The sequence below is a fragment of the Protopterus annectens genome, chromosome 2.part1 (assembly GCF_019279795.1).
Source record: "Protopterus annectens isolate FY-2018-M chromosome 2.part1, PAN1.0, whole genome shotgun sequence".
Taxonomy (NCBI): domain Eukaryota; kingdom Metazoa; phylum Chordata; order Ceratodontiformes; family Protopteridae; genus Protopterus; species Protopterus annectens.
Window position 1 is genome coordinate 576,903,713 of NC_056729.1, and position 25,083 is coordinate 576,928,795.

General features: G+C 37.5%; 1 protein-coding gene across 2 annotated transcripts in view; it reads left to right on the plus strand.

Annotated features, from left to right (window-relative positions):
- Nucleotides 1-25,083, plus strand: part of EPHX2 (epoxide hydrolase 2) — a 3,146,492-nt gene that overhangs the window by 1,622,795 nt on the left and 1,498,614 nt on the right. For both annotated transcript variants that reach the window (XM_044062350.1, XM_044062351.1), the window contains exon 12: nt 1,682-1,793. In XM_044062350.1, the coding sequence (XP_043918285.1) occupies nt 1,682-1,793 (112 nt within the window). The remainder of the gene's footprint in view (nt 1-1,681; nt 1,794-25,083) is intronic.

The following is a 25,083-nucleotide window of genomic DNA, read 5'->3' on the forward strand; positions in this document are numbered from 1 at the left end:
AATAGCTACAATTTCTGGGACAGAGACCACTCCTCTTGTGGTAGATAGGCTACTTGATGCTTACCACTCCCACTGATAAGCTAGAAGGCTTCCCTCCAACATGGAAAGGCTTGGGGGGGCTCAGAAGCTTACAGAGAGTTCTGGATACATCAAACCTGTACCTAGATTAGACTAGTAATAGGAAAGGCAGGAAACAAGTGCAAACACAGGCTTTTAAATCAGAAGGTTGAAAGAGATGGAAAAGCTTCCCAAATGGCCAATAAACTATAATTTCTAGGCCAGAAACTACTCCTCTTGTGGTAAATAGGTTACATAGTGCTTACCACTCCCAGTCTCCCAATGATAAGCTAGAAGGCTTCTCTCCAACACAGAAGGGCTTGGGGGACTCAGAAGCTTACCAACAGTCCTGGATACAGCAAATCTGTACCTGGACTACACTAGTTATAGGAAAGGTGGGGACCAAATGCAAAACGGGCTTTTAACCAGAAAGTAGAAAGAGATGGAAAAACTGCCCAAACGGCCAATGAACTACAATTTCAACTACAATTTATGATGTAATATGTGCTACTAGATTTTACATTTTATATAACAATTCCTGTAACTTTTTTTTTGGTTTAGTTTGATTTAGTTTGTTTTTGTCTTTCACAATAATAACAATAATGATAATAATAATAATACCCCTACTTTTTTCTCAATAATTGACATAGGTTCTTTAATGTCCTTCTCAGCTACCACCAGTTCAAGCACATGGCACCTTAGTTTAATGTCTCATCAGAAGGATGGTGCCTCAGTAGGGCAGTATTACCCCATAAACAGTACTGCAGTGGCAGTAGTAGAAAATGAATGCAACAGTTGTCCTGCAAAAATGAATGACCTGCCTCTGTGAAGCAGAAGAATGGAACCTAAACGGTACACACGTGACTGGAGAGCCAGGCAGGCAGGAAAAGTAGTGAAGAGGGCTTGGCCCCCTCACCATTTCCAGGGGGATTGGGGGGGTTATGGGCACTTGGGGAACAAATGAAGAAGTGCAGTTTTACTGAAAGACACTGGGGAAAACACTTGCACTGATTCAGATATGGAGGGTGGGGTTGCTTCTAGCCATATACAATGTGGATCAGCACAACCCGACACTTTAATCCCTCTTTCCCCCTGCTTAGCTAGACACATAAAGAGAATGAGAGCCTTAATGCTAAAACCTTTGAACCATCCTGACGGCTGCCTAAATGATAGACCCAGCTAGTCGACCCACATCTTGGTGATAGGGAGCAAATGGGCCAGTTGGCTGAGAGGAGTTTGATGTAAAACAGACAGAGGGCAAAGAGTGAAACAAAATGAATTTGAGCAACTGGTGAGGGAACAGAACCAACAGTCTTTTAATCTTTCAGCAATAAAGGCAGTTGTGCTATTTAAATCACTGACACTGTTTTTAACTTAGCTTCTGAATCAGCACATCTTTACAGACACTTTTTACTTTGGAAACATTTTTGAAAAATATTTTAGTAACATTTTCTGGAAAAAATGTATGAAATGATTTTCCCTTAATTATTGATATGCACATGAATATCATAGTTTCTAACCATATACTGTATAATATTACAATAAAAGATATATTGAATATTGAGTGTCTGTATTAGAATCATAAGTTATAAATGCATTTTTCTCTTTTTGATTATTTTACCAGGGCTGTAGCTGGAGTAAACACACCATTCTTCCATGTGAACCCACTTATCAATCCATTCAGCAGTCTTGAGAAAGTACCTGTTTTTGACTATCAGTTCTACTTCCAGGAACCAGTAAGTATGAGGGAGACGCACTGTTGTATGAGGGGGACACACTGTTGTATGAGGGAGACGCACTGTTGTATGAGGGAGACACACTGTTGTATGAGGGAGATGCACTGTTGTATGAGGGAGACTCACTGTTGTATGAGGGGGACGCACTGTTGTATGAGGGGGATGCACTGTTGTATGAGGGGGACGCACTGTTGTATGAGGGGGACGCATTTTTGTTATCAAAATGTTAGGAGCCCTGTATATTTGATTACAGAGTTTGACAACAGCAGTGGAACTGTAAAGGTTGTGAAAAAGAAATAATATATTGTTTATGTTCAAGATTAAACTGACAATAAATAGGTGCACTGTTCGTGGACTAAAGTACTGTGATTTATAGCTGTTGAGTTCATTAGTTACATTAACTGGTACCTTGAAAACAAAAGTTAATATTTTTTAATGAGGAATACAGCTGTTAACGATCAGTTTTGTATTTCAGGTCAGTATCGGTATTCTTTTTTTTCAGAAATCCGGCTATGAGGGGGCACTGAAAACTATGTTATCATAATTTTGCTGCTTGGTTCTCCCAGCCAGTTGGCCTATTCAGTCCCCATCACCAACGTGGGAATTGACTAGTAGGGGACAGATGATGGCGAGAAGTATTGTTGCTGTAAATTTTGTGGGTTAGGGTGCTTAAATGGTAGAGACACTTGACTGTTTTTTAAGTAAACTGGACGCTGATAATCTCAGTATGGGCATCTTGTGGCAGAGACTGACTGCAGTCCAAGGACAAAATGAAATAATTATGTTTACAGTGCTAAGTAAGGAAGGGTGCACCACTAAACTTAGAAAAAGGTTCAAATGGCTGACAATCAACATGAGTAAACATAGATCAATGGTTGATATACTTACAAACAAGCAAGAGAGTATGAACAATTAGATATGCAAGGAAATTGTGATGATTGCTAAATAAAAAGAAATAATTATAAAAGGAATGCAAGGCCTGGACTATCAGGTAGATGGAACATGTTTGTTGGGGTGCAGAACACATTGAGTGGAAAATGCCACAGTTTCAACTTTAAAGAGTGGCTTCTAAGATATGTAGCCATAAAGAACACTAATGCTGGTGGTCTACATGGTAAAAGTGATGACCAACTTTTCATTTATAGAGTGCCAAAAGAGAGTCTAACTTCTCCCTGCAGTGTTGAATCTATATGGACAGTCATCAGTGGGTCTTTGCCATATGACACAAATTCCAGCTCAATGCATAAAGTGCAGTTTATTGGAGCCATTCACTGTAGGAAGCAGTTAGGATATTCACTCTGCACTGAAGGGTGTCAGTGCTTGGTACTGACAGATAAAAGGAGAAGGGGGTCCAAAGTAATGGGAGCTACAAATTTCTGAGCCCCATAATGTCTCCTTGATCCACAAATCAAGGGGAAATTTTACTGTAATACCTTAACTACATACAGTATGGCCAGAAAAATGGAGGAACTTGCCAGAAAGGTGGTCCTTATGGAAGACAAACTTACTGAGCAAAAGGAGCCAGAAACATTCCAAGTTGACACAAATTGGAATAGGAGACAGGTCTCCCCTAAAAGTGTGGAGTAGATAAATCAGTGGTAGGATGATAGGGAGCAATCTGCTCAGAAACACCAAAAGGGAATGATTGGCCAGGAGTAGAGATGGCAGAAAGAGCAGAAAAGCAGGCTATGTGATGAAATGCATTCCAAGAGAATAAGAATAGTTTGAGCTGAAACTGATGCATCACCATTCTAGTGACTGCCAAGTAAAAGAGGATGTGATTGTTGAAGGGACGTCTTGTTTTATTTATTTTATTTTATTTATTGACATTTGATTACTGGGAGAGTCTGACTGGGTAGAAGCCCATTTTCAGTGGAGGCCCAGGGAGAAAAACTCCAAAGTATTACAAAACATTTTAAGAACAATAATTTTACAATTTTCAGAAATAAAACAAAAACATCAACAGTTTAAATAATTATAACAAATTAGACATAATATAAAAATATTGGTTAAGAATCGATACAAGTTATATGACAATCATTTAATATTTAGAGAAATTTTAGACAATTTGTAGAAAAATTAAAGTAAGTTAGTCTAATACAAAGAAGAACTGCTATATTAAGCTATATTAGGGGGAAATAGTTTATGGTATATTTAGAAAGAAAGTCAAGGAAGAGAATTTGATAGCAGTAAGGATGTAAGTGAAGAAGGGTGAGTAAGGAGGTGTAAGGAATGAAAAGTTACTTGTTCACATTTAGGGATATAGTTCATCCTGGTTTTGAGAAAGAACTGAGACAGGTTTTAGCTTTCATAGGTTCATAAGAGGTTACTAGGCTAGCGGCCCTAGAGTCTTTATAAGCCTACCCATGTTAATCCTGGGTTGCCCCAATTGTTGTTGGTTAGATGGATGCACTTTACAGATCAGAACTGACTACCCCTGTCCATGGGGAACAGAAAATAAATTAATACCAGGCTAACTGTCCTTGTGGGCCATTCCAAGCCCAGCCAATTACCGTATGTGAGAATGAACACCTTAACCACTGTGCCAACCTCCCACCCTAAACTTTGTTATAGGTAAGTACTAGATTAGCTGTTCTTTTGGGCCATGTTAAGCCTAGCCAGTTTCCTTTTCAGAGGTGAGTATCAAACTCTGTACTTTATGTCTGTGAGGTAAACACCTTAACCATTATGCCAACTTCCAACACCCTTCAGAGTGGTTTTGAAAGATGGGAGGGATGGGTATAGACCTGATGGCTACAGGTAAGGAGCTCCCAGCCTTAGCTATGGGCAATACCCATCAGATCTGCAAGGTCTGTAGACAGACAGGAGTTTTCGATCACATTGACCAACTGGGAGCATAGTTGTATAGAATGTGTTTTAGTGCTGGGCAGGCAGATAGATGCTGGATAATTTGGTAAGAAACTGTGTATATATTAGTTGATGAGGCAGTTCTAACCAATTTAAGCTTTTCATTGTTATACATTGGTCAGTTCTGAAAGGGGTATTTGCTGCAAATTTATCATCTTTTTATAGCATTGTTCAAGTTTTAATTGTTTTGTGATCCCTGGAGGTTAGTAAGGATGGGAGCAACATAATGAAAAGTGGGGAGGAGATTAGTAGTGGCAAGTGTTGTTTTAGTTGCATCATTTAGTTATCTGCTTTTCTGATAATGGTAAAATAGGTAAACCCCAGAAGCAAATATATTAGCACATTTCATTTTAATATCTGCACATGTGTTGTGTAAATTTTACGTAGTTTATGTATTTAATTCATCTTGCTCTATTACTGTATTGAGCATATTCTATCTTTGTATAGTTTTCCTTCTCTTACAATACTGTTCTGTTTTCACCATGCATTGCATTTTGGCTACACATAGTTCATTTATCTGTTGCATTCATGATTTTGACAGTCTACCCCTGATCTTAACATACTAGAAAGGGTCAACAGCTCTTCCCACCTGCCTGGTAAAGACGTAGCAAATAAATAAACAAATCTTCTATTCTGTTATAATTCTTTTATTCTCCTCCTTCATTGGATGAGCTGTGTTAGAGGGTTAGAGAGGAGCAATCCATATGAGTATGAGGAAGCAAACTGAGTGCAGCAGTGTCCGTTGAGTAGAGTATCATGGGAGATGGCAGCGTGCTGAAAAAGAATGATGCTACCTAATGACAGTGACTTGGATGGTAAAGAACAAAGAGTAGGATTGCTGGGATAATGCGAGAGTTGTCTTTTTCTAACTGATATGGACACTCATCCTCACTCTGGGAGCATGAAGAAATTCAACAGTTTCATAAAGAGCATTTTGAAAAATTTGACTGCTTCAAATGTGTTGAATACTGTGTTACTGTTAATGTAAGGAGAGAGAGAGAGAGAGAGGGGGAGGGGGGCATTGCTCTTTTGATCCAGTATATATTTTTTCCAATATACTTTTTATTTATTTTCCAGCCAAAAAAAAAACATTTACAGCAAAAGCATCAAGTAGTATCAAATACAGTAGTTTTCACAATACTTCATGAAAAAACTTACATGAACTGATGGAGAAAGGAAAGAAAGAAAAAAAAAGGAAATACAGCTATATAAATATAAATATATATAGACTTATTGTAAATGAAATTAAAACCGAAGAAAATATATCAGAAATTACAGACTTAAAGTCTAAAGAAAAAGCTAATGGACAAGCTATAAAAGACCTACAATCAAAATTAATAGACCTTGAAGCAAGGAGCCAAAGGAACAGCATTATCATAAGAGGAGTGCCGGAAGCTTTTGACCAAACTCAACTGAATGCCATAATCAAAGAAATCGTCGAGTCAACAGTTGAAGACAAGAATATAGTTAAAGAAATGCTGATAGAGCTATTAGGAAATCCCAAGATGAATCAATCCCAAGACAAATATACATAAAATCAGGGGCCGCTCATGCCATCGGACTGCTGGACTGCAGCCCTCCCAGGATTTAAATTGCCAGTTGCCATTTATTAAAGTTTTAAAATAATTTTCTATTTCTTACTATTAGTAGTAGTAACTAGTCTACACAGTCGTCAGTCGATAGTATACTCTGTCTGTGTCTGCAAACTCCCGGAACTCAAAGTGCGCATGCTCGTCGAGTTCCAGGTTTTTTTTTTTTTTTTTTTAAGAACGTACTATCAGTATCTGACTGCTGTAAAAGGCAGTCCAGATTCAAATAAAAGCATCAGTGTGATGCCCAGAAGTCTATGCGGTTTAACCGCATGATCCGCTTGAAGCCGCTTCAGAAATTAGAAGGGGGGTCGGACTGTCACGTCGGCAGGCACATACGTGACGTGGATGGCTGGATTGCTACTGATTGGTTCTCGCTCTTTTCTCAAAAAAGAGAGTGAGAAACAATCTGTAGCAATAGCTTATTTAGAGGTTGCGACTTGGGATCCAGGAGTTTGGGACCATTTAACTTCGTTGGTGACTTTGTGGATGTTACAATATTATTTTAATTTATACTGGCGTTTTTTTGGCTCGCTTTGTGGTGGCTGCAGTCAGAGAGAGAGAGCGAAGAGCAGAGAGGACGAATATTGCATAAACTGAGTTAAGTTTTTTTTTTTGCTGCACCAGGTAAACCAGCGTAAAAAAAAACAATATAGGAAGACTCAGGGTCACTAGTAAAAATACCAACACGCATGTAAGAAGAGGCATCATGCTGTCTAATTGCAGATGGCAAATTCACTGATGAATTGATAGGTTCTTTGTTCTGGCATATTGGATAAAACATTTTGTCATGCTTGTTTCAAGCTGTTTTGATTAGCATTAATATCTGGTCATATTTATTTGATTTCAGTTTAACCCTTAATTGTTAAAGTTCCCATTAAGAAATGTACGGTCCTTGATTCTTGCATCATGAAGTTGTCAGGAAATCATCGTACTCCATAGTGGAGAGACAGTTTAGTGTAGGTTCTTACAATATAGACAGAACCACATATTGTTTGAGCAATTTATTTTAGAGTTTATTTTTTTGCTTTTACAATTTAGGTGTTTTATAAAGACTGGAATAACACCGTCTGTCAGTGTCTTCACAGGTCTGTTTCAGTGGAAGGAGGTATCTCGTGGAGTTTTTTTTTTTTTTAACCTTTATACAGTATTTAAAGACATAGACTCCTCTTTCAGGCCCTGAAGCAAAACATACATGCAGAATTTGTGTTAACATTTTGATTAACCTTCTTCTAAACCTTAAAGTCATCCCTGTATATTTACCTACGTTCAGTAGTAGCAGGTTGTCTGCAGGTAGTATTTTGTGGGCTTATGGGAACTGTTTTTTAATGATTTCTTACCAGAGTAAAAAAAAAAAAAAAAAAAAACCCTCAGAACTACAGCTGTATATTTACAGAGAAGAATACAAGTCATCCAGGACTAAACCCAAAAGGACAACAGAAATTAAAATTCCAGGTCCTGAGAGTTGGTTGCTGAAAGATACGCTGGAGATTTTCATCAAGGCAGCTCATGAGTTTAAAAGGCAATTACTGGAAAAAAGTTTTGAAGTTACCTGATAAGTAGAGGGTAGAAGACACTTTAGGAAGAGCCACTTTCTGAAGGGAATCTGAAAGCCATTTTATGTCATTTTGCTCTACTGCCTCTGTTATGAGGAAATACCTGTGTTCAGGCACTAAACCCACCAATACTTCACTGCAAAATAAGAAAAAAAAACTCAAAGCTCATAGAATTTATAGACCTTTTTTGTGCTGTCTACCAGTAAATTATTATGCCCTGATTTCTCCAAGACTCTTTTTGGGTTTCTAATACCATGACAGGAATGGACACCAGTCTTGATTCAGGGTATGATTACAGTTTATGAAATTAGTATTGTTTCAGTATGATGTTAGCCAAAACTGCTCTTCTCAGCAATCGCAATGCGCCCAGAATTGCCTCCTCCTGTAATTCATACAGGTATTGGTAGCATATCTATGAATGTAAATTATTTGTACTTAGAACCATTGCTCCTACTACTATTGGAAGTGTCTGTGCATCTTTCTTCCACATTGCTCTTATTTCCGCCTGCAAATCCTGGTATTTTATGACTTCTCTCTCTCCATATGTCAGACACTGTAGTCACTGGGTGTAACAATTTCAGTGATCAGTACTACTTTTGTCTTCTTTTCATTGATTACAATATCTGGTTTTCTCATATCTACTTTTTGAGCTGTTTCTAATGGATGATCCCATGTGATATAAACTTCATCATTCTCTATAATCCATGTTTCCAATCCTTGTCGGCTATTTCTATGCTGTAGTGTTTGCACAATCCCTAATGCAACAGTCTTGCAGCATTATTGTGCCTTTCACTATATAGGCCCTCAGTCATGAGTGTATCACACTCAGCAACAACATGTAGGATGTGTTTCCTGTTCTTTTTAGCAATACCATGCCATTCATTGGTAACTTTGCTGATGTCCTATGGAAGATCTCTGCTAGTGATGTCCTGTTATGTTTTGGAAGCATCTGCAATCAGAAATATCATAGCATAGAGACAGAGTATCTCTCATGTGTTGTTTCCCAACAGTAGTTAATATTGTTTTGGCATCTCGCATAAGGCAGTGTTACTGATGAAGATGAGGAGTAGGGCATCACTTTAGCAGGTGTCCATTATGACATCAGGAATGTTACCAATGAACGACGTAGGTCCTAACAGTAAAGCATCATGCAGTCTTGGCACATGACATCACTTGAAGACTGGTCAAATACGAGTTATGTTTTGGAATGGAAGTGTCTTATTTAAGGCTATACCTTCAGAAATGATTGATTTACTGATTTAATCATTATATTTAAAATATTTAGAAAATTACCAGAAATAAATATTGAAATGTAGTTCTTTTTAAGTACTGGAATTTCACAGCTGTACCTTCCTATTCAATTTCAACATTGCCTGATGTTTCTCTCTGCTGAAGTTTGTATTACGTTTATAATATGTAGGGCAGTATTAAACATAAGGCAAGCTGTGAGATATACTGTGTAAATAAACACCAAGTAACACTTCAATGCAGGCTGACTAAATGTAACTATCTCATTATGGCTAAGAAATGCTGATAGATTCCCACTCCCTTTTCTGAAGTTTGGGTGTGCTAATAATTAGTGCTGCTGCTTAGAATAAGTTAGATCTCCCTTGTGGATGCCTTGGGTATCTTGCCTGGTATGATCAAATCAAATGGGCTGCCAGAAAGGAGTGAATGGGTCTGCAGGGTGGTAAGAAGAGGGTCTTGATAGCCACAGTAGATGAAAACAAATAAGATGGCTCAGAAGGTGCTAGTAAATTGGAGCATGCTTTGAAGAACTATACTTTTGCTGGGTAGGTGGTTTTTGTATGTATATTTGTATTTTGTAATTATGTTGTGCGTGCACATACTTACCAACATATATACAGGCTTGCACACAAATAAAGCTGCCCCAACCTCCAAAGCTGTGTGACATACATGATATTGTAGCATTTGATGGAGATCTAAGTGTAAAATATTGCCTTAGCAGCAGTGTCCATTCCACAGCATAGGCTGTTATGTAGTTCAATGTACAAGTCATTGTGTTTGTGTTGTGCACTCTTGTGAGGTTGCATTTCCATTTAGGTTAGGTAGCTTTGTATTTGTTCCAAGGTGGTTTGATATCCCAGTTAAAGTAATATATATATAATGTGTGTGTGTGTGTGTGTGTGTGTATGTAGCAATGTGTGCTGTGCAGAGTATTCAGCATGCGCCATACTGACTGAGCATTTATTTCATGTAAATAAGTAAGCATGTCCAGCATTGATCCCATTGCACCATAGCTCCACCCCTTTTAGTTGAACACACCCCTTCATGCTGGCCCCGCTCGTTCAGCTGTCTCCTGCAGCCCCCCTTTGATTTGAAGTCACCAGCCACCACTGCATAAAATTGCTTAATGCTGCACACACCTCTACATTCTTAATGGCAGCTAAACAAATAAGGAACTTGACATGGAGAGGGCACAAAATAAGCATAACTCAAGACCTCCCCCTTCCCATCAAGCAAGATCACCAAACACTAGCACCATTCTGTTCTTACTTAATAAAAAAAAATATCCGCTTCCAAATGAGGTACCCAGTGAGACTCTCCTTCAGCTACAATGAACAAAAACATTTAATACAAACTAAACATGAGGCAAAAACACTTTTAATAAAGTGTTCGGTGAATCTCCAGTTGAAAATAAATAACTCAGATATGAAACTCAGAATGCGAGTGCATCCAGATGCATACAAGCCTTCAAGGTAAGGCAGCATTTACCATATTTACTAAAGACTTTAAACCTGCCTCGGTTAATTAACCAATCTGTATAAAGTCAACTTGGACTGTTACTACAACACCCGTAACAGAAGTCAATCCCTTTAGACAGGCTAAAGCATTTACTAACATAATTATCCCCTGACAACAAATGATATTTTCACAAACACCAAAATCTGACCGATTCACTTGCAACGGCTACAATTAACTGACAACTGTTTTCTATGAAAAAGTAGTACTGCTTATACTAAAAGGAAGACATACCAGTCACATTAATAATAAATAAGCCAAGGCCAGTCACCGCGACAACTCAACCTCAAAACGGCTACTGCAAGTACAGACATTCAGGAAACTATCTCCAAATGTTAAAAGTAAAAAAAAAAAATAAAGAGAAAGAATGCTTTAGAAGAAACCTAGGACTTACCGTATTTGCTGGCTATGGGACACCGTTTGCGTAACCACAGGGTAGGAGGTAACTTACTTCAAACCTGGCAAGAGATCGGTGGTTAATGGTAACTTCCTTGAGAGTGTCTACTAGCAATGCATTACTGGGAGCTGCAAACTCTGCTAATCAGCCAAACAACCAATTGGAATTCATTAAACTGAGGAACCAATTTCAAAATCAAGGGACAAGCTCTGCAAAGATGCAAAATTAAAATTTTCAAGGTAACATAACAAGAACACTTGCATAATATAACTTCCAAGCTTTGAACAAGTCAATCTAATATTTTAACAGGCTATAATTATATATGCCTCAGAGGTTGTTTTATTAAGGAAATCTTTCTGCAATACATAAGGAGAACAGGAGAACTGGGACTGTAGTAACTGTATCATTAGATAAAATATGAAGTGTCAACCTTCAAGCTAACTGTCTTTTTGTTTCTTAAAATTCAACAAAGTATTATTTTGATGCAAGTAAAGTTAGCAGATCTTTTTTTTATTTTTGAACCTGTTCTTCGAAATGTTTATTTTTATTTTATTTATTTTATTTAACATTTGTTGACCGGGAATGTCCGACTAGGTTCCACAGAGCCTGTTTTCAGCGGAGGCCCGGGGAGAAATGTTTTGATTTTTATAATGTATCTCATCAGGTTGCTTAAATAAATAATAGTAAGTTGGTATGCTTGTACTGTTTAGTATTAAAATATATATTAAGAGTACTGATATTACTTCCCTTTCTCTAACATTCTAATGTCAAACACTGTAATATGTCCTCCATCTATAATAGTACAGCAGTATGCTAAACCTTTTACAAAGAAGAAGGAAACCCAGCCAAGGTATATCTTAGCAATCCCCAAGAATAAAAGTACTTTGGATTTGTCACTATTACATGTATTTATTAAATGCAAACATAATTTACACTTAAATATGCATATAGACACATCACCAATAGGCACTTCCATTAACATTTTATTCTCAATTGCAAAAAGGAATAAGTAGAAGGCCCCAAACTTAAATAAACTTGTACTTCCTTGGGACACTAGGTTTAAACAAGCTCTATTTTGTGGACAGTATAAGTTACCACACTATAATGACGGAATAACATGTTGGGCAATCCAGTCATGGATAAGCTCTTTAGTGCCAGACTCTAAGGTAAATATACCCTCTAATTTTCCACAACACTGTATTGTATGAAGCATTCACACTTGCAACCGTACTTCAGGCTAGAAACTTCCACAATGGAGCATGCAGTGTATGTCAGGAATGCTTAGCAAAACTTGGAATGAAGGAAAGTTTGTTATTAATATCTGCCTACATCTACACTACAGCAGGTATTTAAGTAAATACACTATCGACAAACTAAAAACAAAGATCAATACCATACAATGGAAGGGAGATATGTGGGCAGGCACTAAGGCAGAAGAGGTTATGTTGGATGCCATCCTATACAAAAGCTTGTTACTAAGGAATCAACTACATCATATACATAAATACTTAAGTATGTACAATTGTAAAGTTACTTTAAAGCCACAGATAAACAAGCATTTAATAAGTTCATGTAGACATGCTCATAGTTGATACATGGAATGTTAATGGGTTAGGTAACAGAAAAAAGCTAAATTTGATCTTGCATCTTATTTTTCAAAGCAAATCAAACGTCATATCCTACAAGAAACACATCTTAATAAAGATCAATGGCTAAAAATCTGCTCCAGAAAATGGATCAAACAAATTATTTCATCAGGTGATAGTTCCTCCACAAAATATACTGCCATAATAATTAAAGAATCATTTCCTGAAAATATACTAATAGCAATTTCAACACAAATGAAAGATGGTGCCTTTTCACTAGTACACATCAGCAGACAAATAATAACACACTTTTTTTGAATATATATGGACCGTGTTCAAACCAGCAGTCGTTTATTTATGAAATCTATAATCTACTCCTCAACAATCTCAATCATTCTATCATAATAGGGGGGGGTTGGAATTGTCTAACTGATCCACTTAGTGACTGCACAAACAAAAACAGCCAGTTCAGATCACTTGAGCTTTAAATGACCTCATTCAGAGTTTCAACCATATCGACCCCTACCTAACTATTGACCATGACAGATCAATGAACAAATGCACCTTCTTTTCCTCCCCACATAAAGTTTGGTCAAGACTAGACTATTTCTTAATATCATCAAATCTCTCCAAAAAATGCCAAAAATATGAAATCAGCCAGAGAATATTCTCCGACCACTCCAAAATATCAGTAACAATCAACACACTTACCTAAATTGCCAAACAAGACAGCCCTTATAACTGGTATCAAAATAGTAACCTTCTAAACCAAAAAGAAGTGACAGAAGAAACAGGTAGGACAATAACCCAACTTGAAAAAGAAGCACTACATACCCAAATACCACTAGATATCCAATGGGCAGCTACTAAAACTGTACTAAGAGGAATCCTAATACAAAAAGCCTCAATTTACAAAAAACAAGAGCAAAAACAAATTGCCTTGCTTGAATTGCAGTATAACAATATTGAACAACTTCAATCTCAATACTCACAAGATCGTGAAAGAAAACTTTGCTAAATCAAAAAAGAACTTTACTCAGTGCAACTACATAAACTCTCAGTAAATGAGTTAAAACTCATCCATAAATATTCTGAATGGGCCCAAATACCCTCCAAGGTCTTAGCAAATGTGATAAACATAAAGAAAACTCTCCAAAATATTCCACAAATTCAATATAAAGCGAGAAACGTATATAATAAAGCAGACATAATCAAGTCCTTTAGGGAAATATATAGTAATATATATATATAACCCCATAAAACAACAACAACATATGTCTAGCATAAAACAAAAGTTCTTAAATAACCTAAAATTCCCAAAACTAGACAAAGATCAGTATAACATATTAGACAGCCCCTTATCAACCAGTGAAATCAAAAGAGCAATAAATAATCTAAAGATTAAAAAATCCCCAGGCCCCGATGGTTTCACGGCAACATTTTACAAAAAATTCAGTCATATACTAGCACCAGTCTTGTTAAAACTTTGCAATCATATCATACAACATGGGTTAACTGACAAATATTTAAATAATTCAAAGATGATCCTAATACGAAAACCAAACTTGGATAAATTAAACCCCCTTAACTACAGGCCAATTGCACTTATTAATCTAGATATAAAAATTTTAACCTCATTGTTAGCAAATAGACTTCAAAAAACCCTACATCAAATTATTTCACCTAAACAATTGGGTTTCATGAAAAAAAGGCAATTAAGTGACAAGGCTAAGGCTCTAGCCACCCCTATAGTGCCTTTTTTAGCCAAGGTTCAAATGACAAATTCACCACCCTAACAGGTACAGGCAAGAAGAATCTGAGGGTATTGCTACTCAATGCTAGAAGTCTAAACCTCAAAATGCACTCTCTCGAGGCACTCCTTAAAATGGAGAACATCGACATCTGTGCAGTGATAGAGACCTGGTTCAAGGCTCCAGAGAATACCCCTGCATTACCAGACTATAATTCATACCACACCTTTCGGCCACCTAACTTGGACCGAAACACTAAAGGCAGAGGCATGTCCATATTCATTAAGGATATCCACACCTCCAGGCTAGTTGCTCAGCATAATGCATCCGAGATTATCCAAGTGCAACTAACTCTGGGCAAGACCGCAATCCAACTTGTAGCTTGCTACAGGTCCCCCACCATGCCCCAGGATTCCCACTCCTCATTTCTTAATACACTGGAAAATATTAGGGTACAACCTAACACCCTAATAATGGGCAATTTCAACTACCCTACCATTAACTGGGAAAACTACTCATGTACCAACTCTTGTGCTCAACGTTTTCTGGAATTCATAAATTCCAGTGCCATGGATCAACTTATCCACACCCCCACCAGGGGCAACAATATCCTAGACCTGGTTATTACCAACATGGGCAACCGGTGCTCCACACCAGAGGTCAATTCCTCGTTGGTCAGATCCAACCATAAACTAATCACCCTAGACATCCACATCCCTCCCCCACCCCCCATTAGGGAAACCACAGTAAAAAATTTCTCCAAAGCCAACTTCACGCTTCTTAAGACAGAAGTGGCAAACTTCACGACACCCATGCAGACGGACAACAGAGGTAAGACTGCTGAATCCTACACAAATGCACTTTATAAGCACTTACATGAGTGCATGGATCATGCAATCCTTAACAGAACCAAGATTCTATCCTTCAAGAAAAGGAAGCCAATCTGGTGGTCCCCTGCCATAAACAAACTCTACAACAGAAGAAAGAAACTGTTGCAAAAAAGAGTAAAATCCCATGATTGGAGAAACTCCCCAGTCAGCTTCAGTAAGAAGCTGAGATCCCTCATAAAATCCTCCAAAGCTAGTTATGAAAACAAAATCGCCACTGACTCTAAAGACAACCACAAAGCATTCTATAGCTATGTCAAGAATCTCAATGGTAACACTCAGATCTGCTCTGAGTTACAGCACAATGGCACTAAATATACAGAACCAACGGATATTGCCAACATCCTGGCAGATAGGTTCAGTGCTAACTTTACCCCTCTGTCATCCCCTAAAGAGCTCATCTCTATACCAGAAGAATGCAAAGTTCCTGTAATCACGGCTGCACAGGTAAAAAACACACTATACAAAGCTAAGAACACAGCATCCATGGGACCTGACGACATCCCGGGCTGTGTTCTACATGAACTACAGAGCAAACTGGCACCCCACCTAAGTACCATGTTCAATCATAGCCTCACTTCAGGCGATGTGCCCACTGAATGGTGCTCAGCGACAGTTATCCCACTCCACAAAGGGGGAGCCACCACAGACCCCAGAAACTACCACCCCATTAGCCTAACGAGCCTGGTCTGCAAGGCTATGGAGCATATCATCATGGGAACTTATAAACAATGACACTGGTAATCTCCAAACTCAGGAACCCACCCAGTTTGGGTTTGTAAAAGGCAGATCATGTCTCCTAAACCTGATAGACTTCTTTGAAGCAGTCACCAAAGCCGTAGATGAGGGTAAGGTGGTTCACACAGCCTATCTAGATCTCGCCAAGGCTTTTGACACCATCCCCAACTCTGGAATTATAGATAAACTCACTAAACTAGGTATAAATCCCTATCTCACAAGATGGGTTGCCAACTGGCTCACTGACAGAACCCGCACTGTGAAAGTAGCAGACTCCAAATCCAGCTTCAGACCAGTGACAAGTGGAGTACCACAGGGTTCAGTCCTGGGTCCTCTCCTGTTTGGTATCTACTTCTCTGAAGTACAGGCCAACACAGAAGGTCTTTATTAACGAAGTTCGCAGATGACTGCAAACTAGGAGCCATAATCAAAACTCCAAAAGATGTGGACATCCTACAAAAGGGCCTTGCTGAGATAGATGCCTGGTGTCAAAGCCATGGCCTCAAGCTCAATGCCAAAAAGTGCATTGTCATTCCTTTTGGTAAAAACTCAGTACCCATGAACTACCACATAGGTGGTAGTCTGCTTAACACCGAAAGTGTGATAAGAGACCTTGGGACACAGGTGGACAGTAGTCTCTTCTATGTGGCACACCTCATCACAAAAGGTTTCTCATCCAGGAAAAAAGAGGTCATTGTTCCCCTCTACTCATCACTCATTAGACCCATTATAGTATGTAACTCACAAGACATCTACAACAACTGGAAAGGCCACAGAAATACCTCACAGAGAGGATTACCAGCCTCAAAGAGATGCCCTATGCAGACCATCTCAAAAAACTGCAGCTTTACTCTGTTGCATATCGCCTACTCAGAGGCGATCTCTGCCTAACACACAAAGCTATGTCAAACCCAGAGATTTTAGACATGCTCCACTTAAAGAAATCCCAATCCCTATGAGCTACACGCTCTAGGGACCTAAACCTTGTCACCACAATAAACAGAACATGCTGGAGGGATGGATTCCTGTCCCAGAGACTTCTCATACTCTGGAACAAACTACCTATCTATATCAAACAACGCTCCTCATTAGCACTGTTCAAGAAAAATCTTGATGATTGGATGGATGATAGGAAATTCACCCCGGGGATCACTTCTGTGGCTCTGCTCATCAGTGGCACAGGAAAGTAATTTTCTTGGGTGGCAAAAGCCAGGGTACCTTCGGCTAGGCTTATATAGGCCCTAGGGCCAATAGCCTAGTAACTACCTATGAACCTATACTCGCATGCTGGACACCTTAAGTTCCCTCTAAGATAAGGATAGGTTCCCAAGATATACACTCACAATAGATGCTTCTAAAGCTTTTGACAATGTAGATCTGGATTCTCTTAATAATGTCATACTTCAGTTTCCCCCTTTCTTTTATAAAAACTATCAAAATGATTTACAACAATGCTACCACTACACTATGTATTAATAAGGTCTACTCCCAACCTCTTAATATAACAAATGGAACCCGCCAAGGATGTCCCCTGTCCCCATTCTTATTCAACATATACTTAGAACTGCTATTATTACATATCATCCAAAATACCTACCATCACTTCCCAAATGTTTATAATACAATAGTAAAATACTCTGCTTTTGCTGACGATTTATATCTATATTTCGAGCTCCTGAACACAGACCGAAACAAAATTATGTCTTCAATTGAACCATTTTCCAAAGTAGCAAATTACAACATGAACCCCCAAAAATCCTCTATTTTTCCTCTGAACCCACTAAACCATAAAATCTCCTGCTTCCCAGGAGTAGACATACCCCTAAAATACACGCTAAAATATCTAGGAATACACTTCACCCACACTTACAAAGAAATGTACAAATCAAGTCTCTTAAAAACTTGGGAAACAATTAAACAAGACATCTCAAGATGGGTAAATATTAATCTATCTCTATTGTCCAAATCAGCCATTTTTAAAATGAATATCCTCCCTAAAATACTCTCTCAACTTAACTCTATTAGCCTCAAAATACCAAAAAATGGTTTACATCAATGGAGAAGACCGTCTCCAAATTTCTATGGCACCCGAAAATAACGCAAATATGTTACTAAAAACTTACAATACATAAATCAAAAAAGGAGGTCTGGGGCTACCAGATTTTTACATGTACTACCTTATTATCAAAGCAAACTGACTAATTCAAATATCAGAATATGATAAAACCAAAAAGGTCTGGTACCCTACATGGGTTAAGATATGGTCTAACTTACTACACTGACTAAATATAAACCCTAAAGCTATCCCTTATCCTAAACCAAACAATAAAATCTTTTACAAACTGCACTCAATAATCAGAAATTAAATACTGGCCTTCCAATCTTTATTCACCTCTATCAACCTACAAAATACATTGTCTCCTACAACTCATACACATGAACCAGAATATCAAGCTAAATAACAAAATGATAGCCCTTAAACCTTTCCCACTAATTAAAGAGATAATGGTATGGCATATTCAACAACATAAGAAATCAACTCTTGAAAATATAAGAACACAACTAATGACACTAAGCAGCTATAACCCTATTCTCAGACAAATGATCAGTAACAAAGATGAAGTTCTCAAAATACAAAATGGACACACCAAAATATAGCAATTACTCAAAACACAATTAAATCATTAGCCTCTAAGTAGAAAATGATTGCAAAGACCTATACATTAATTAATGAGATAAAACAGCAATCTGTGCTACTTTATTCAAACTATTGGGAAAGCATTAGTCAAAATATCACAACAGCTCAAAAACAAGAAGCCATGAAAGATACCTTAAAATTAACTCCTTTCAAAAACCTAATCTACACATAAATGATGATTAACAATAATGCATATTATACTCCAGCTGTCCTTAAAAAATTTGGCTACCAAAAAGCAAAAACATGCCCCTTTTGCCCCAAAGAGAATGTTGATATACTCCACATTTTCTGGAGCTGTAAGAATATTTTCAAGCTGTTGTGCTCTTTAAGAGTGCAACTTGAAAAAAATTGGATACAAAAAAGCACATTTGCCTGGGAAACAATGATTTTACATATCCCTAACTCAATCAGAGGAATTTGTAAAAATATTCTAATTACAGTATGTGCCCTTCTTAAATTTTATATAACAAAAAATTGGATAATTAACAACAAAATCTCGTGGATAAACTTTAAAGACATGGCAGTCAAATATATCACCTCCCACAAACTAGCTACTAAAAGTGGTAAAAAGAGAGCATACTTTCAGACATATTGGAACTCCCTTCTCGATACAATCCTCGCAAGCAAATAAAACCCAAACACATAAATCAAATTCAAGTGGCTTTTATTTTTGAACTTCCCTGTACGTAAACACAATATGGTTAATGGCTCAAAATGTTATGCTCAAGAATTAGCATCATCAAGATGGCATCCAACAGTGTAAATAGTTTCATTTTGTGTACATAGGTTTTAGGGTTTTCACTAAACCTTCTATAAGTAAAGTTACCATACTTATGCAAATCAAAACTTATAAATGAGGTCACATAAATAGTGCCACAATCTACTCTTCAGTTATAACGATAATAACCTTACTTTATTCTGAAATAGGGGCTTGTAACATATAAGTCAGAATTAACAGATAAACCTATAATTCTATATCCCCTGTAACCTCAATGAATGATATACTTTTCAGTCTTTTGATGCAGTATATTATGCGGTGAGGGCAGGTTTATGACAGATGTCAGGAGAGTGGGTTTTAAGGTATTTCATGATGGTTATGATACTTACTGCAGTTATGGTGTTGACTATGTTTTACTGTCAATCTTTTATGTATAAGCATTCTGAGTGCTATATTCTGCATATAAAACTATGAGATAATGGCATGTGATGCACTGTTTTATGTTTGGAAGAGTATACAGATCTTTGGGAAATTGTGACATGCATCAGCAAAAGGGAAAAAAGCACAGCTGCTTATTAGTCACTATTTATGTAGGAGCTTATTGAGTATTAATGATGGACATTTTAAAGAGTTAGCATGTCTTATTAAAGCAATTAAGAATGCTGTTTCAGGTGATATGGTCATCTGACACTCCTAAGGGATTAATGGGAGTTGGATGTGATAGAGGGACTGTAGGAGCCAGGGATCAATAGGCAATAATGGAGGAAGAGAGAGGTGCTGGTGTTAGATGATAGATACTGTAATTATAAGAATAGCTTGTAGTGGCTTAGGCTGTACTGCTGGGTGGGGATGGGGGAGTACAGGAGGCTGAGAGGATTCATGGGTCCAGCTCAGGCAGTGTGGGAGTAGAGTTCAGTTTGGGGAAATGGGGAATCTAAATCAGTAACAAGGAAAATTTCAGAAGCAGAAATTTTATTGTTTAAGGATTGCATGTGCCTTAGGGAAAGGGGGCATGGCTAGTATTATTGGCTAGGCTTGTAAAGCCTCTTGCAACATTAGCCTAGTAATCTCCTATGAACCTATGAATATTGATAAAAGATAGCATGACATTGGAATATAAACAATGGGTGGCCATCAATAGTAGGTGTATGATGTGACACTGTGTGGGAAGGAAGGAGGAGTAACAGCTTCACCACGTTGCATACCTAAAGAAAATAATGACAGGTTTTCAAAAGAATGTTTCAAATATATGGGATTATGGGTAAGAGGGATGATATTATGATTATGTGATTAAATACAGTTTGTTGTTGGAAGCAGAGCTGGACAGCTTGCATAGGTCACAACATTCCATTCTCCATGTCAGAGAGTATCATGAAAGGGATTTTGAAATGCTGAGTTACATATATATTAATCTAGGCTTTGCCCATCACTTATTTACAGCAGTCAGGAAAGCATTCTGTGTTGTGCAATGTATAAACAAAGGTATGACATGTAGGTCTAAGGAGGTCATTTTTCCACTGTATTCAGCATTCATCAGACCTACCATTGAGTATAATGCCCCCTTTGGCATGTATCTAACCAGGCACATCCAACAATTGGAACATCCACAGAAGTTCCTCACAAAAAGAATACAAGGTGTACGTTACATGTCCAGTGCAGATAGCCTCAAGGCCCTATCCCTGTATTCTGTCTCCTGCAGGCTGTTGAGGGAAGATCAATGCCTGGTATGCATGGCATTATTAGAACCCACCTTGATGGACCTCCTACATATCCATTAAACAAATGCACCCGAACTACCCATTCTAAGGACTTAAACCTTGCCTGTAATATAAATAAGGCCTGCTGGAGGGGCAGTTATGTATCCCAGAGACTAAACCTTCTTTGGAATGGACTCGCCATCAATGTGAAGCTTCTCCTTAACAAAATCCAAGTGTTACTTTAACAATTGAATGGGGAACAGGAAATTCATCCCTCGTTTGACACCCATGTCTCTAATGAGCACAGACTGCCTGTAAATGGTTCGTCTCCCATGCCCCTGCTTGGAAATGTTTCTTCTCTTAAGCACCTGTTTACACTTATCAAAGGTACCAGAAGTTATCAGAGAGTTAAGATGCATGGCTAGGCTTAAAAATGCCCTAGTGGTCATTAGCCTAGCACACACCTATAAATCTATGAGTTGATGGATATTTGGAGGGTGAAAAGGGGGAGACATACACAGTTCATATTTTCATGACATGAGTGTAATCATACGACTATGCTGGACATGATTGTAGTTAATATGGTGAGAGCAGAGACAGTAGAAAGGGTAGATAACTTAGACATATGCACCTTGTATTGTGCAATGGTAACTATGAGTTGAAAGGTGGATAGGTGTACAGTGTAGAAGATGGAATTAAAACTTTGTAAAGTGGATATGTGTGAGCAGTATACAATGGCTGAAGACTATGGTGAGACAAGTGGTCTATGATGATAGTAAGGTTAGTGGGAAAGAGGGGTATACATACTGGGCTTAGATTAGGGCTGCATGGCCATTGCTAAGAATTATAGGGTACATGGACAGGAAAGGAGAAAATAAGGAGGACAATATTACATTGGGGAATCAAGAACTAATGAGGGTGAAAAGGGAGGTGATGGTATGGCAAGGGTTAGTTGGATGAGAAGCAGTAGACAGGTGAAAGAAGACTTTGAAATGATTAGAGGAAATGCTGACTGGAACTGAGATGGACAGAGAGAGAAGGGCAGTGGTAGGTAAAGAGAAAAAGGAGTGCTGCATGTTTGCTGCAGAATATTAAAATACAGAATAAGAAGTCCAGAAAAGAAAGAATGACTCAATGCGGGATTTGTTGTGATACAAAGAAGGCTTTTGATTTTGTGATGAAGAGTTTCTGTCTGAGGCTTTAAAGCAAGTGATTGGAGAAGATAAGTAGTTTCAGGGAATCAGAGCATTAAACATGGAGCTATGGTTATGCATTATGGTTAATAGGAGAATGCCTGATCAGATAGACTTAAGAAGATGAGATCAGGATACCTTCTCTTTCCAGTGTTATTTCCATGGGAAGTGGGAAAATTACCACAGAGGCTACATACATGTTTGGGGTGATAGGAATAGATGGGGTTATAGTAGTATACATTTTGTAGGAGAGGTCTTGCATAATCCTTGTTGAGGATGTCAAATATCTGTTACCTGGAATGTTAAGTACCTTTGGCTGGTTTGGGAAATAGTCTAAGTTATGTTTTCACCCGTTTAGTGGTTATGGTAGGGAGGAGAGAAGAAGATTCAGTGATGGTAGCAACTCTGCTGTGGGTGATAAATATTTGGATACACACACACATGTAGAGTGAGAAAGAGAGAGAGAGAGAGAGGGAGGGAGAGGGAGGGAGGGAGGCCTTCCAAAAATGGTATTTGCATTACATGTTCATCCTGCCTGTGCTCCAGTTGCAAAGGCATTCTGATGACTTAAAGTTTTCTTACAACATAGTTATGTTACCTGTTTTTGTTAATACCACCCCTAAAATCTGTTCAATCAATATTGGCAGATAGTTTTGTGATTATCTGTTCATAATGGCTAAGGATAAGAGGCCACTACTAGAGTAAATTCTGGAAAATGAAATTACTTCATCTATTATGTCATCTGCTTTATTACCTAGATAATAAAGATAATAATAATAAAAAAAACCTCAGTAAATTGTGCAGAATATTATTTTGGTTCAACTGCTGAAGATTGTTTGTAGTTCAGTTTTTGATAATTTAACACTGCTAATCTGCTTGCCTCCAGATCACAAAGTAATAGTCATTTGTACCTTCAGGCTGATGAGACTCTCATTCAGACTTTGCTGATGTAAATGACTACTCAGGAGCTACTCAAAAAAGAAATTACATCATTTTGTTCACATATCTAGCCAAGCAATACAGCTTGGCATCTCTTGTAACATCTGCAGTCACAAAATCTTCACCATGACTTGTATCATTAGCATACCCAGGTTAAATTCCTTCCTCATGCCAGCAGCATGCACCCAGAAGTGACCAAAATGAATGTAATTAAATGACAGGGGCAATTTCCTTAAGAACCTGCATGACCTCCACAGAGTCTTTCTTGTGATGGGCTATGAAAATGCGATCATTAGAGTAATTCTGAATCCTGTTAAGGACCTTAAAGTAAGGGGTGAATTTCCCTATATGAACCCCAGAGAAGATTATTATGTGGATTTTAATGCCTTTACCTGAACAAACCAAAGAAAAGCTAAAAAGAAGCATGACCCTTTCTTTCAACAAAGATGCAAATGTGATAATAAAGTTATTCATGACAACTGGTCTATTCTGTTTAGTAACATCCTGATGAGCAGATTCTTGACCCTGGCCCTTATTTTATTTTTAAAAAAGCTGGGAGTGATAGGGCTTATTTAGAAGGAACAATTAATACAGACAGTAGTGAGATTCTTGGTACCTTTAAATATCCCCCCCATACTTTGGGGAATTTATGAACTGCAGAGAATTTTTCATTTGCCCTAGCTTAGGGAAGAACTATAACAACAAGGTTATGTACCGAGCCCATTTCTGCAAATGTTATGTTTTTTTATGTGAGAAAAACTATTTTTAAGTGGAAAAGAAGGCTAGCCTAGCACAAGTCTGAGACTATAAACCTTTTAAACAACAATTCCTTTGTTTAAAAGACCCCAAGAAACACATTTTTTATTGTTAACATTGGTCCATTAGTGGGGAACTGCAATGCCATCCTGGAAAAGAAGGAGCTATAATGGCAAATTAATCTGAAAACTTGCTACCTACCTAGTCTAAGTGCTGCTTGTTCAGTCAAGAGTGTTCTTCAGCTCAAAAAACTGGATCACAAAAGTTGTTACCAACATTTCATTGCTATTGGAGAATGCTATTTGGCACCTGTGTTAAATACATTTTTATTATTTTTCTTGATTTTAGTGTAGTTTTATAATGTATACACACACACACACACACACAAAAAAAAAAAAAAAATATATATATATATATATATATATATATATATATATATATGTTTCTATATACATGGATAGATAGGTAGATAGATATTGATGCATAGCTACCGATCTATAGATAGATATGTTTGGTTTACTTTACTATATTTATTTTCATTTTTTATTTTTGTTTGTTTTTAATTTCATTGCTTTTTAGCTACTATTTGTATTTTATTATTATTATTTCTATTTCAGTTTATAGTTTTGTACATATTGGTTTAATTTTCAGAAAACCAGAAAAAACAAAGCCACTGGAACCATTGCAGAAAAAATTCCTTTTATTCCAATCTCAAGTTAAAACTTCCACCTTACAGCTTCATCAGGTACATCAAATAAGTAAAACTGATAACATCTATATATTATAGAGTTTAGACAGATGACTATGCTTAAGTAATTACATCTGTTGATGCAAATATTTAGGAAGAGGTTTTAAAGTAACAGTGATATTTAGACCCGGCTGAATAGGTTTAATTTTGTGAGATTTATTCGGATATTTATTTTTTGTTTTTCAATTAATTTTTATAATTGGTTATGTACTGCTAAGGGTATTTGTTACAGTTATTAGTTTTATTTATTTATTTGTTTATTGATTGATTGGCGTTTGTTTACTGGGTCAATAAAGAGCCAGTTTTCAGTGGAGGCTCAGGGAGAAATGCTCCACAGACTACAAGCAGATGTAACAAAACAAATATGAATAATTACTAAAAATTTTACACTGTAAACTACAATAAC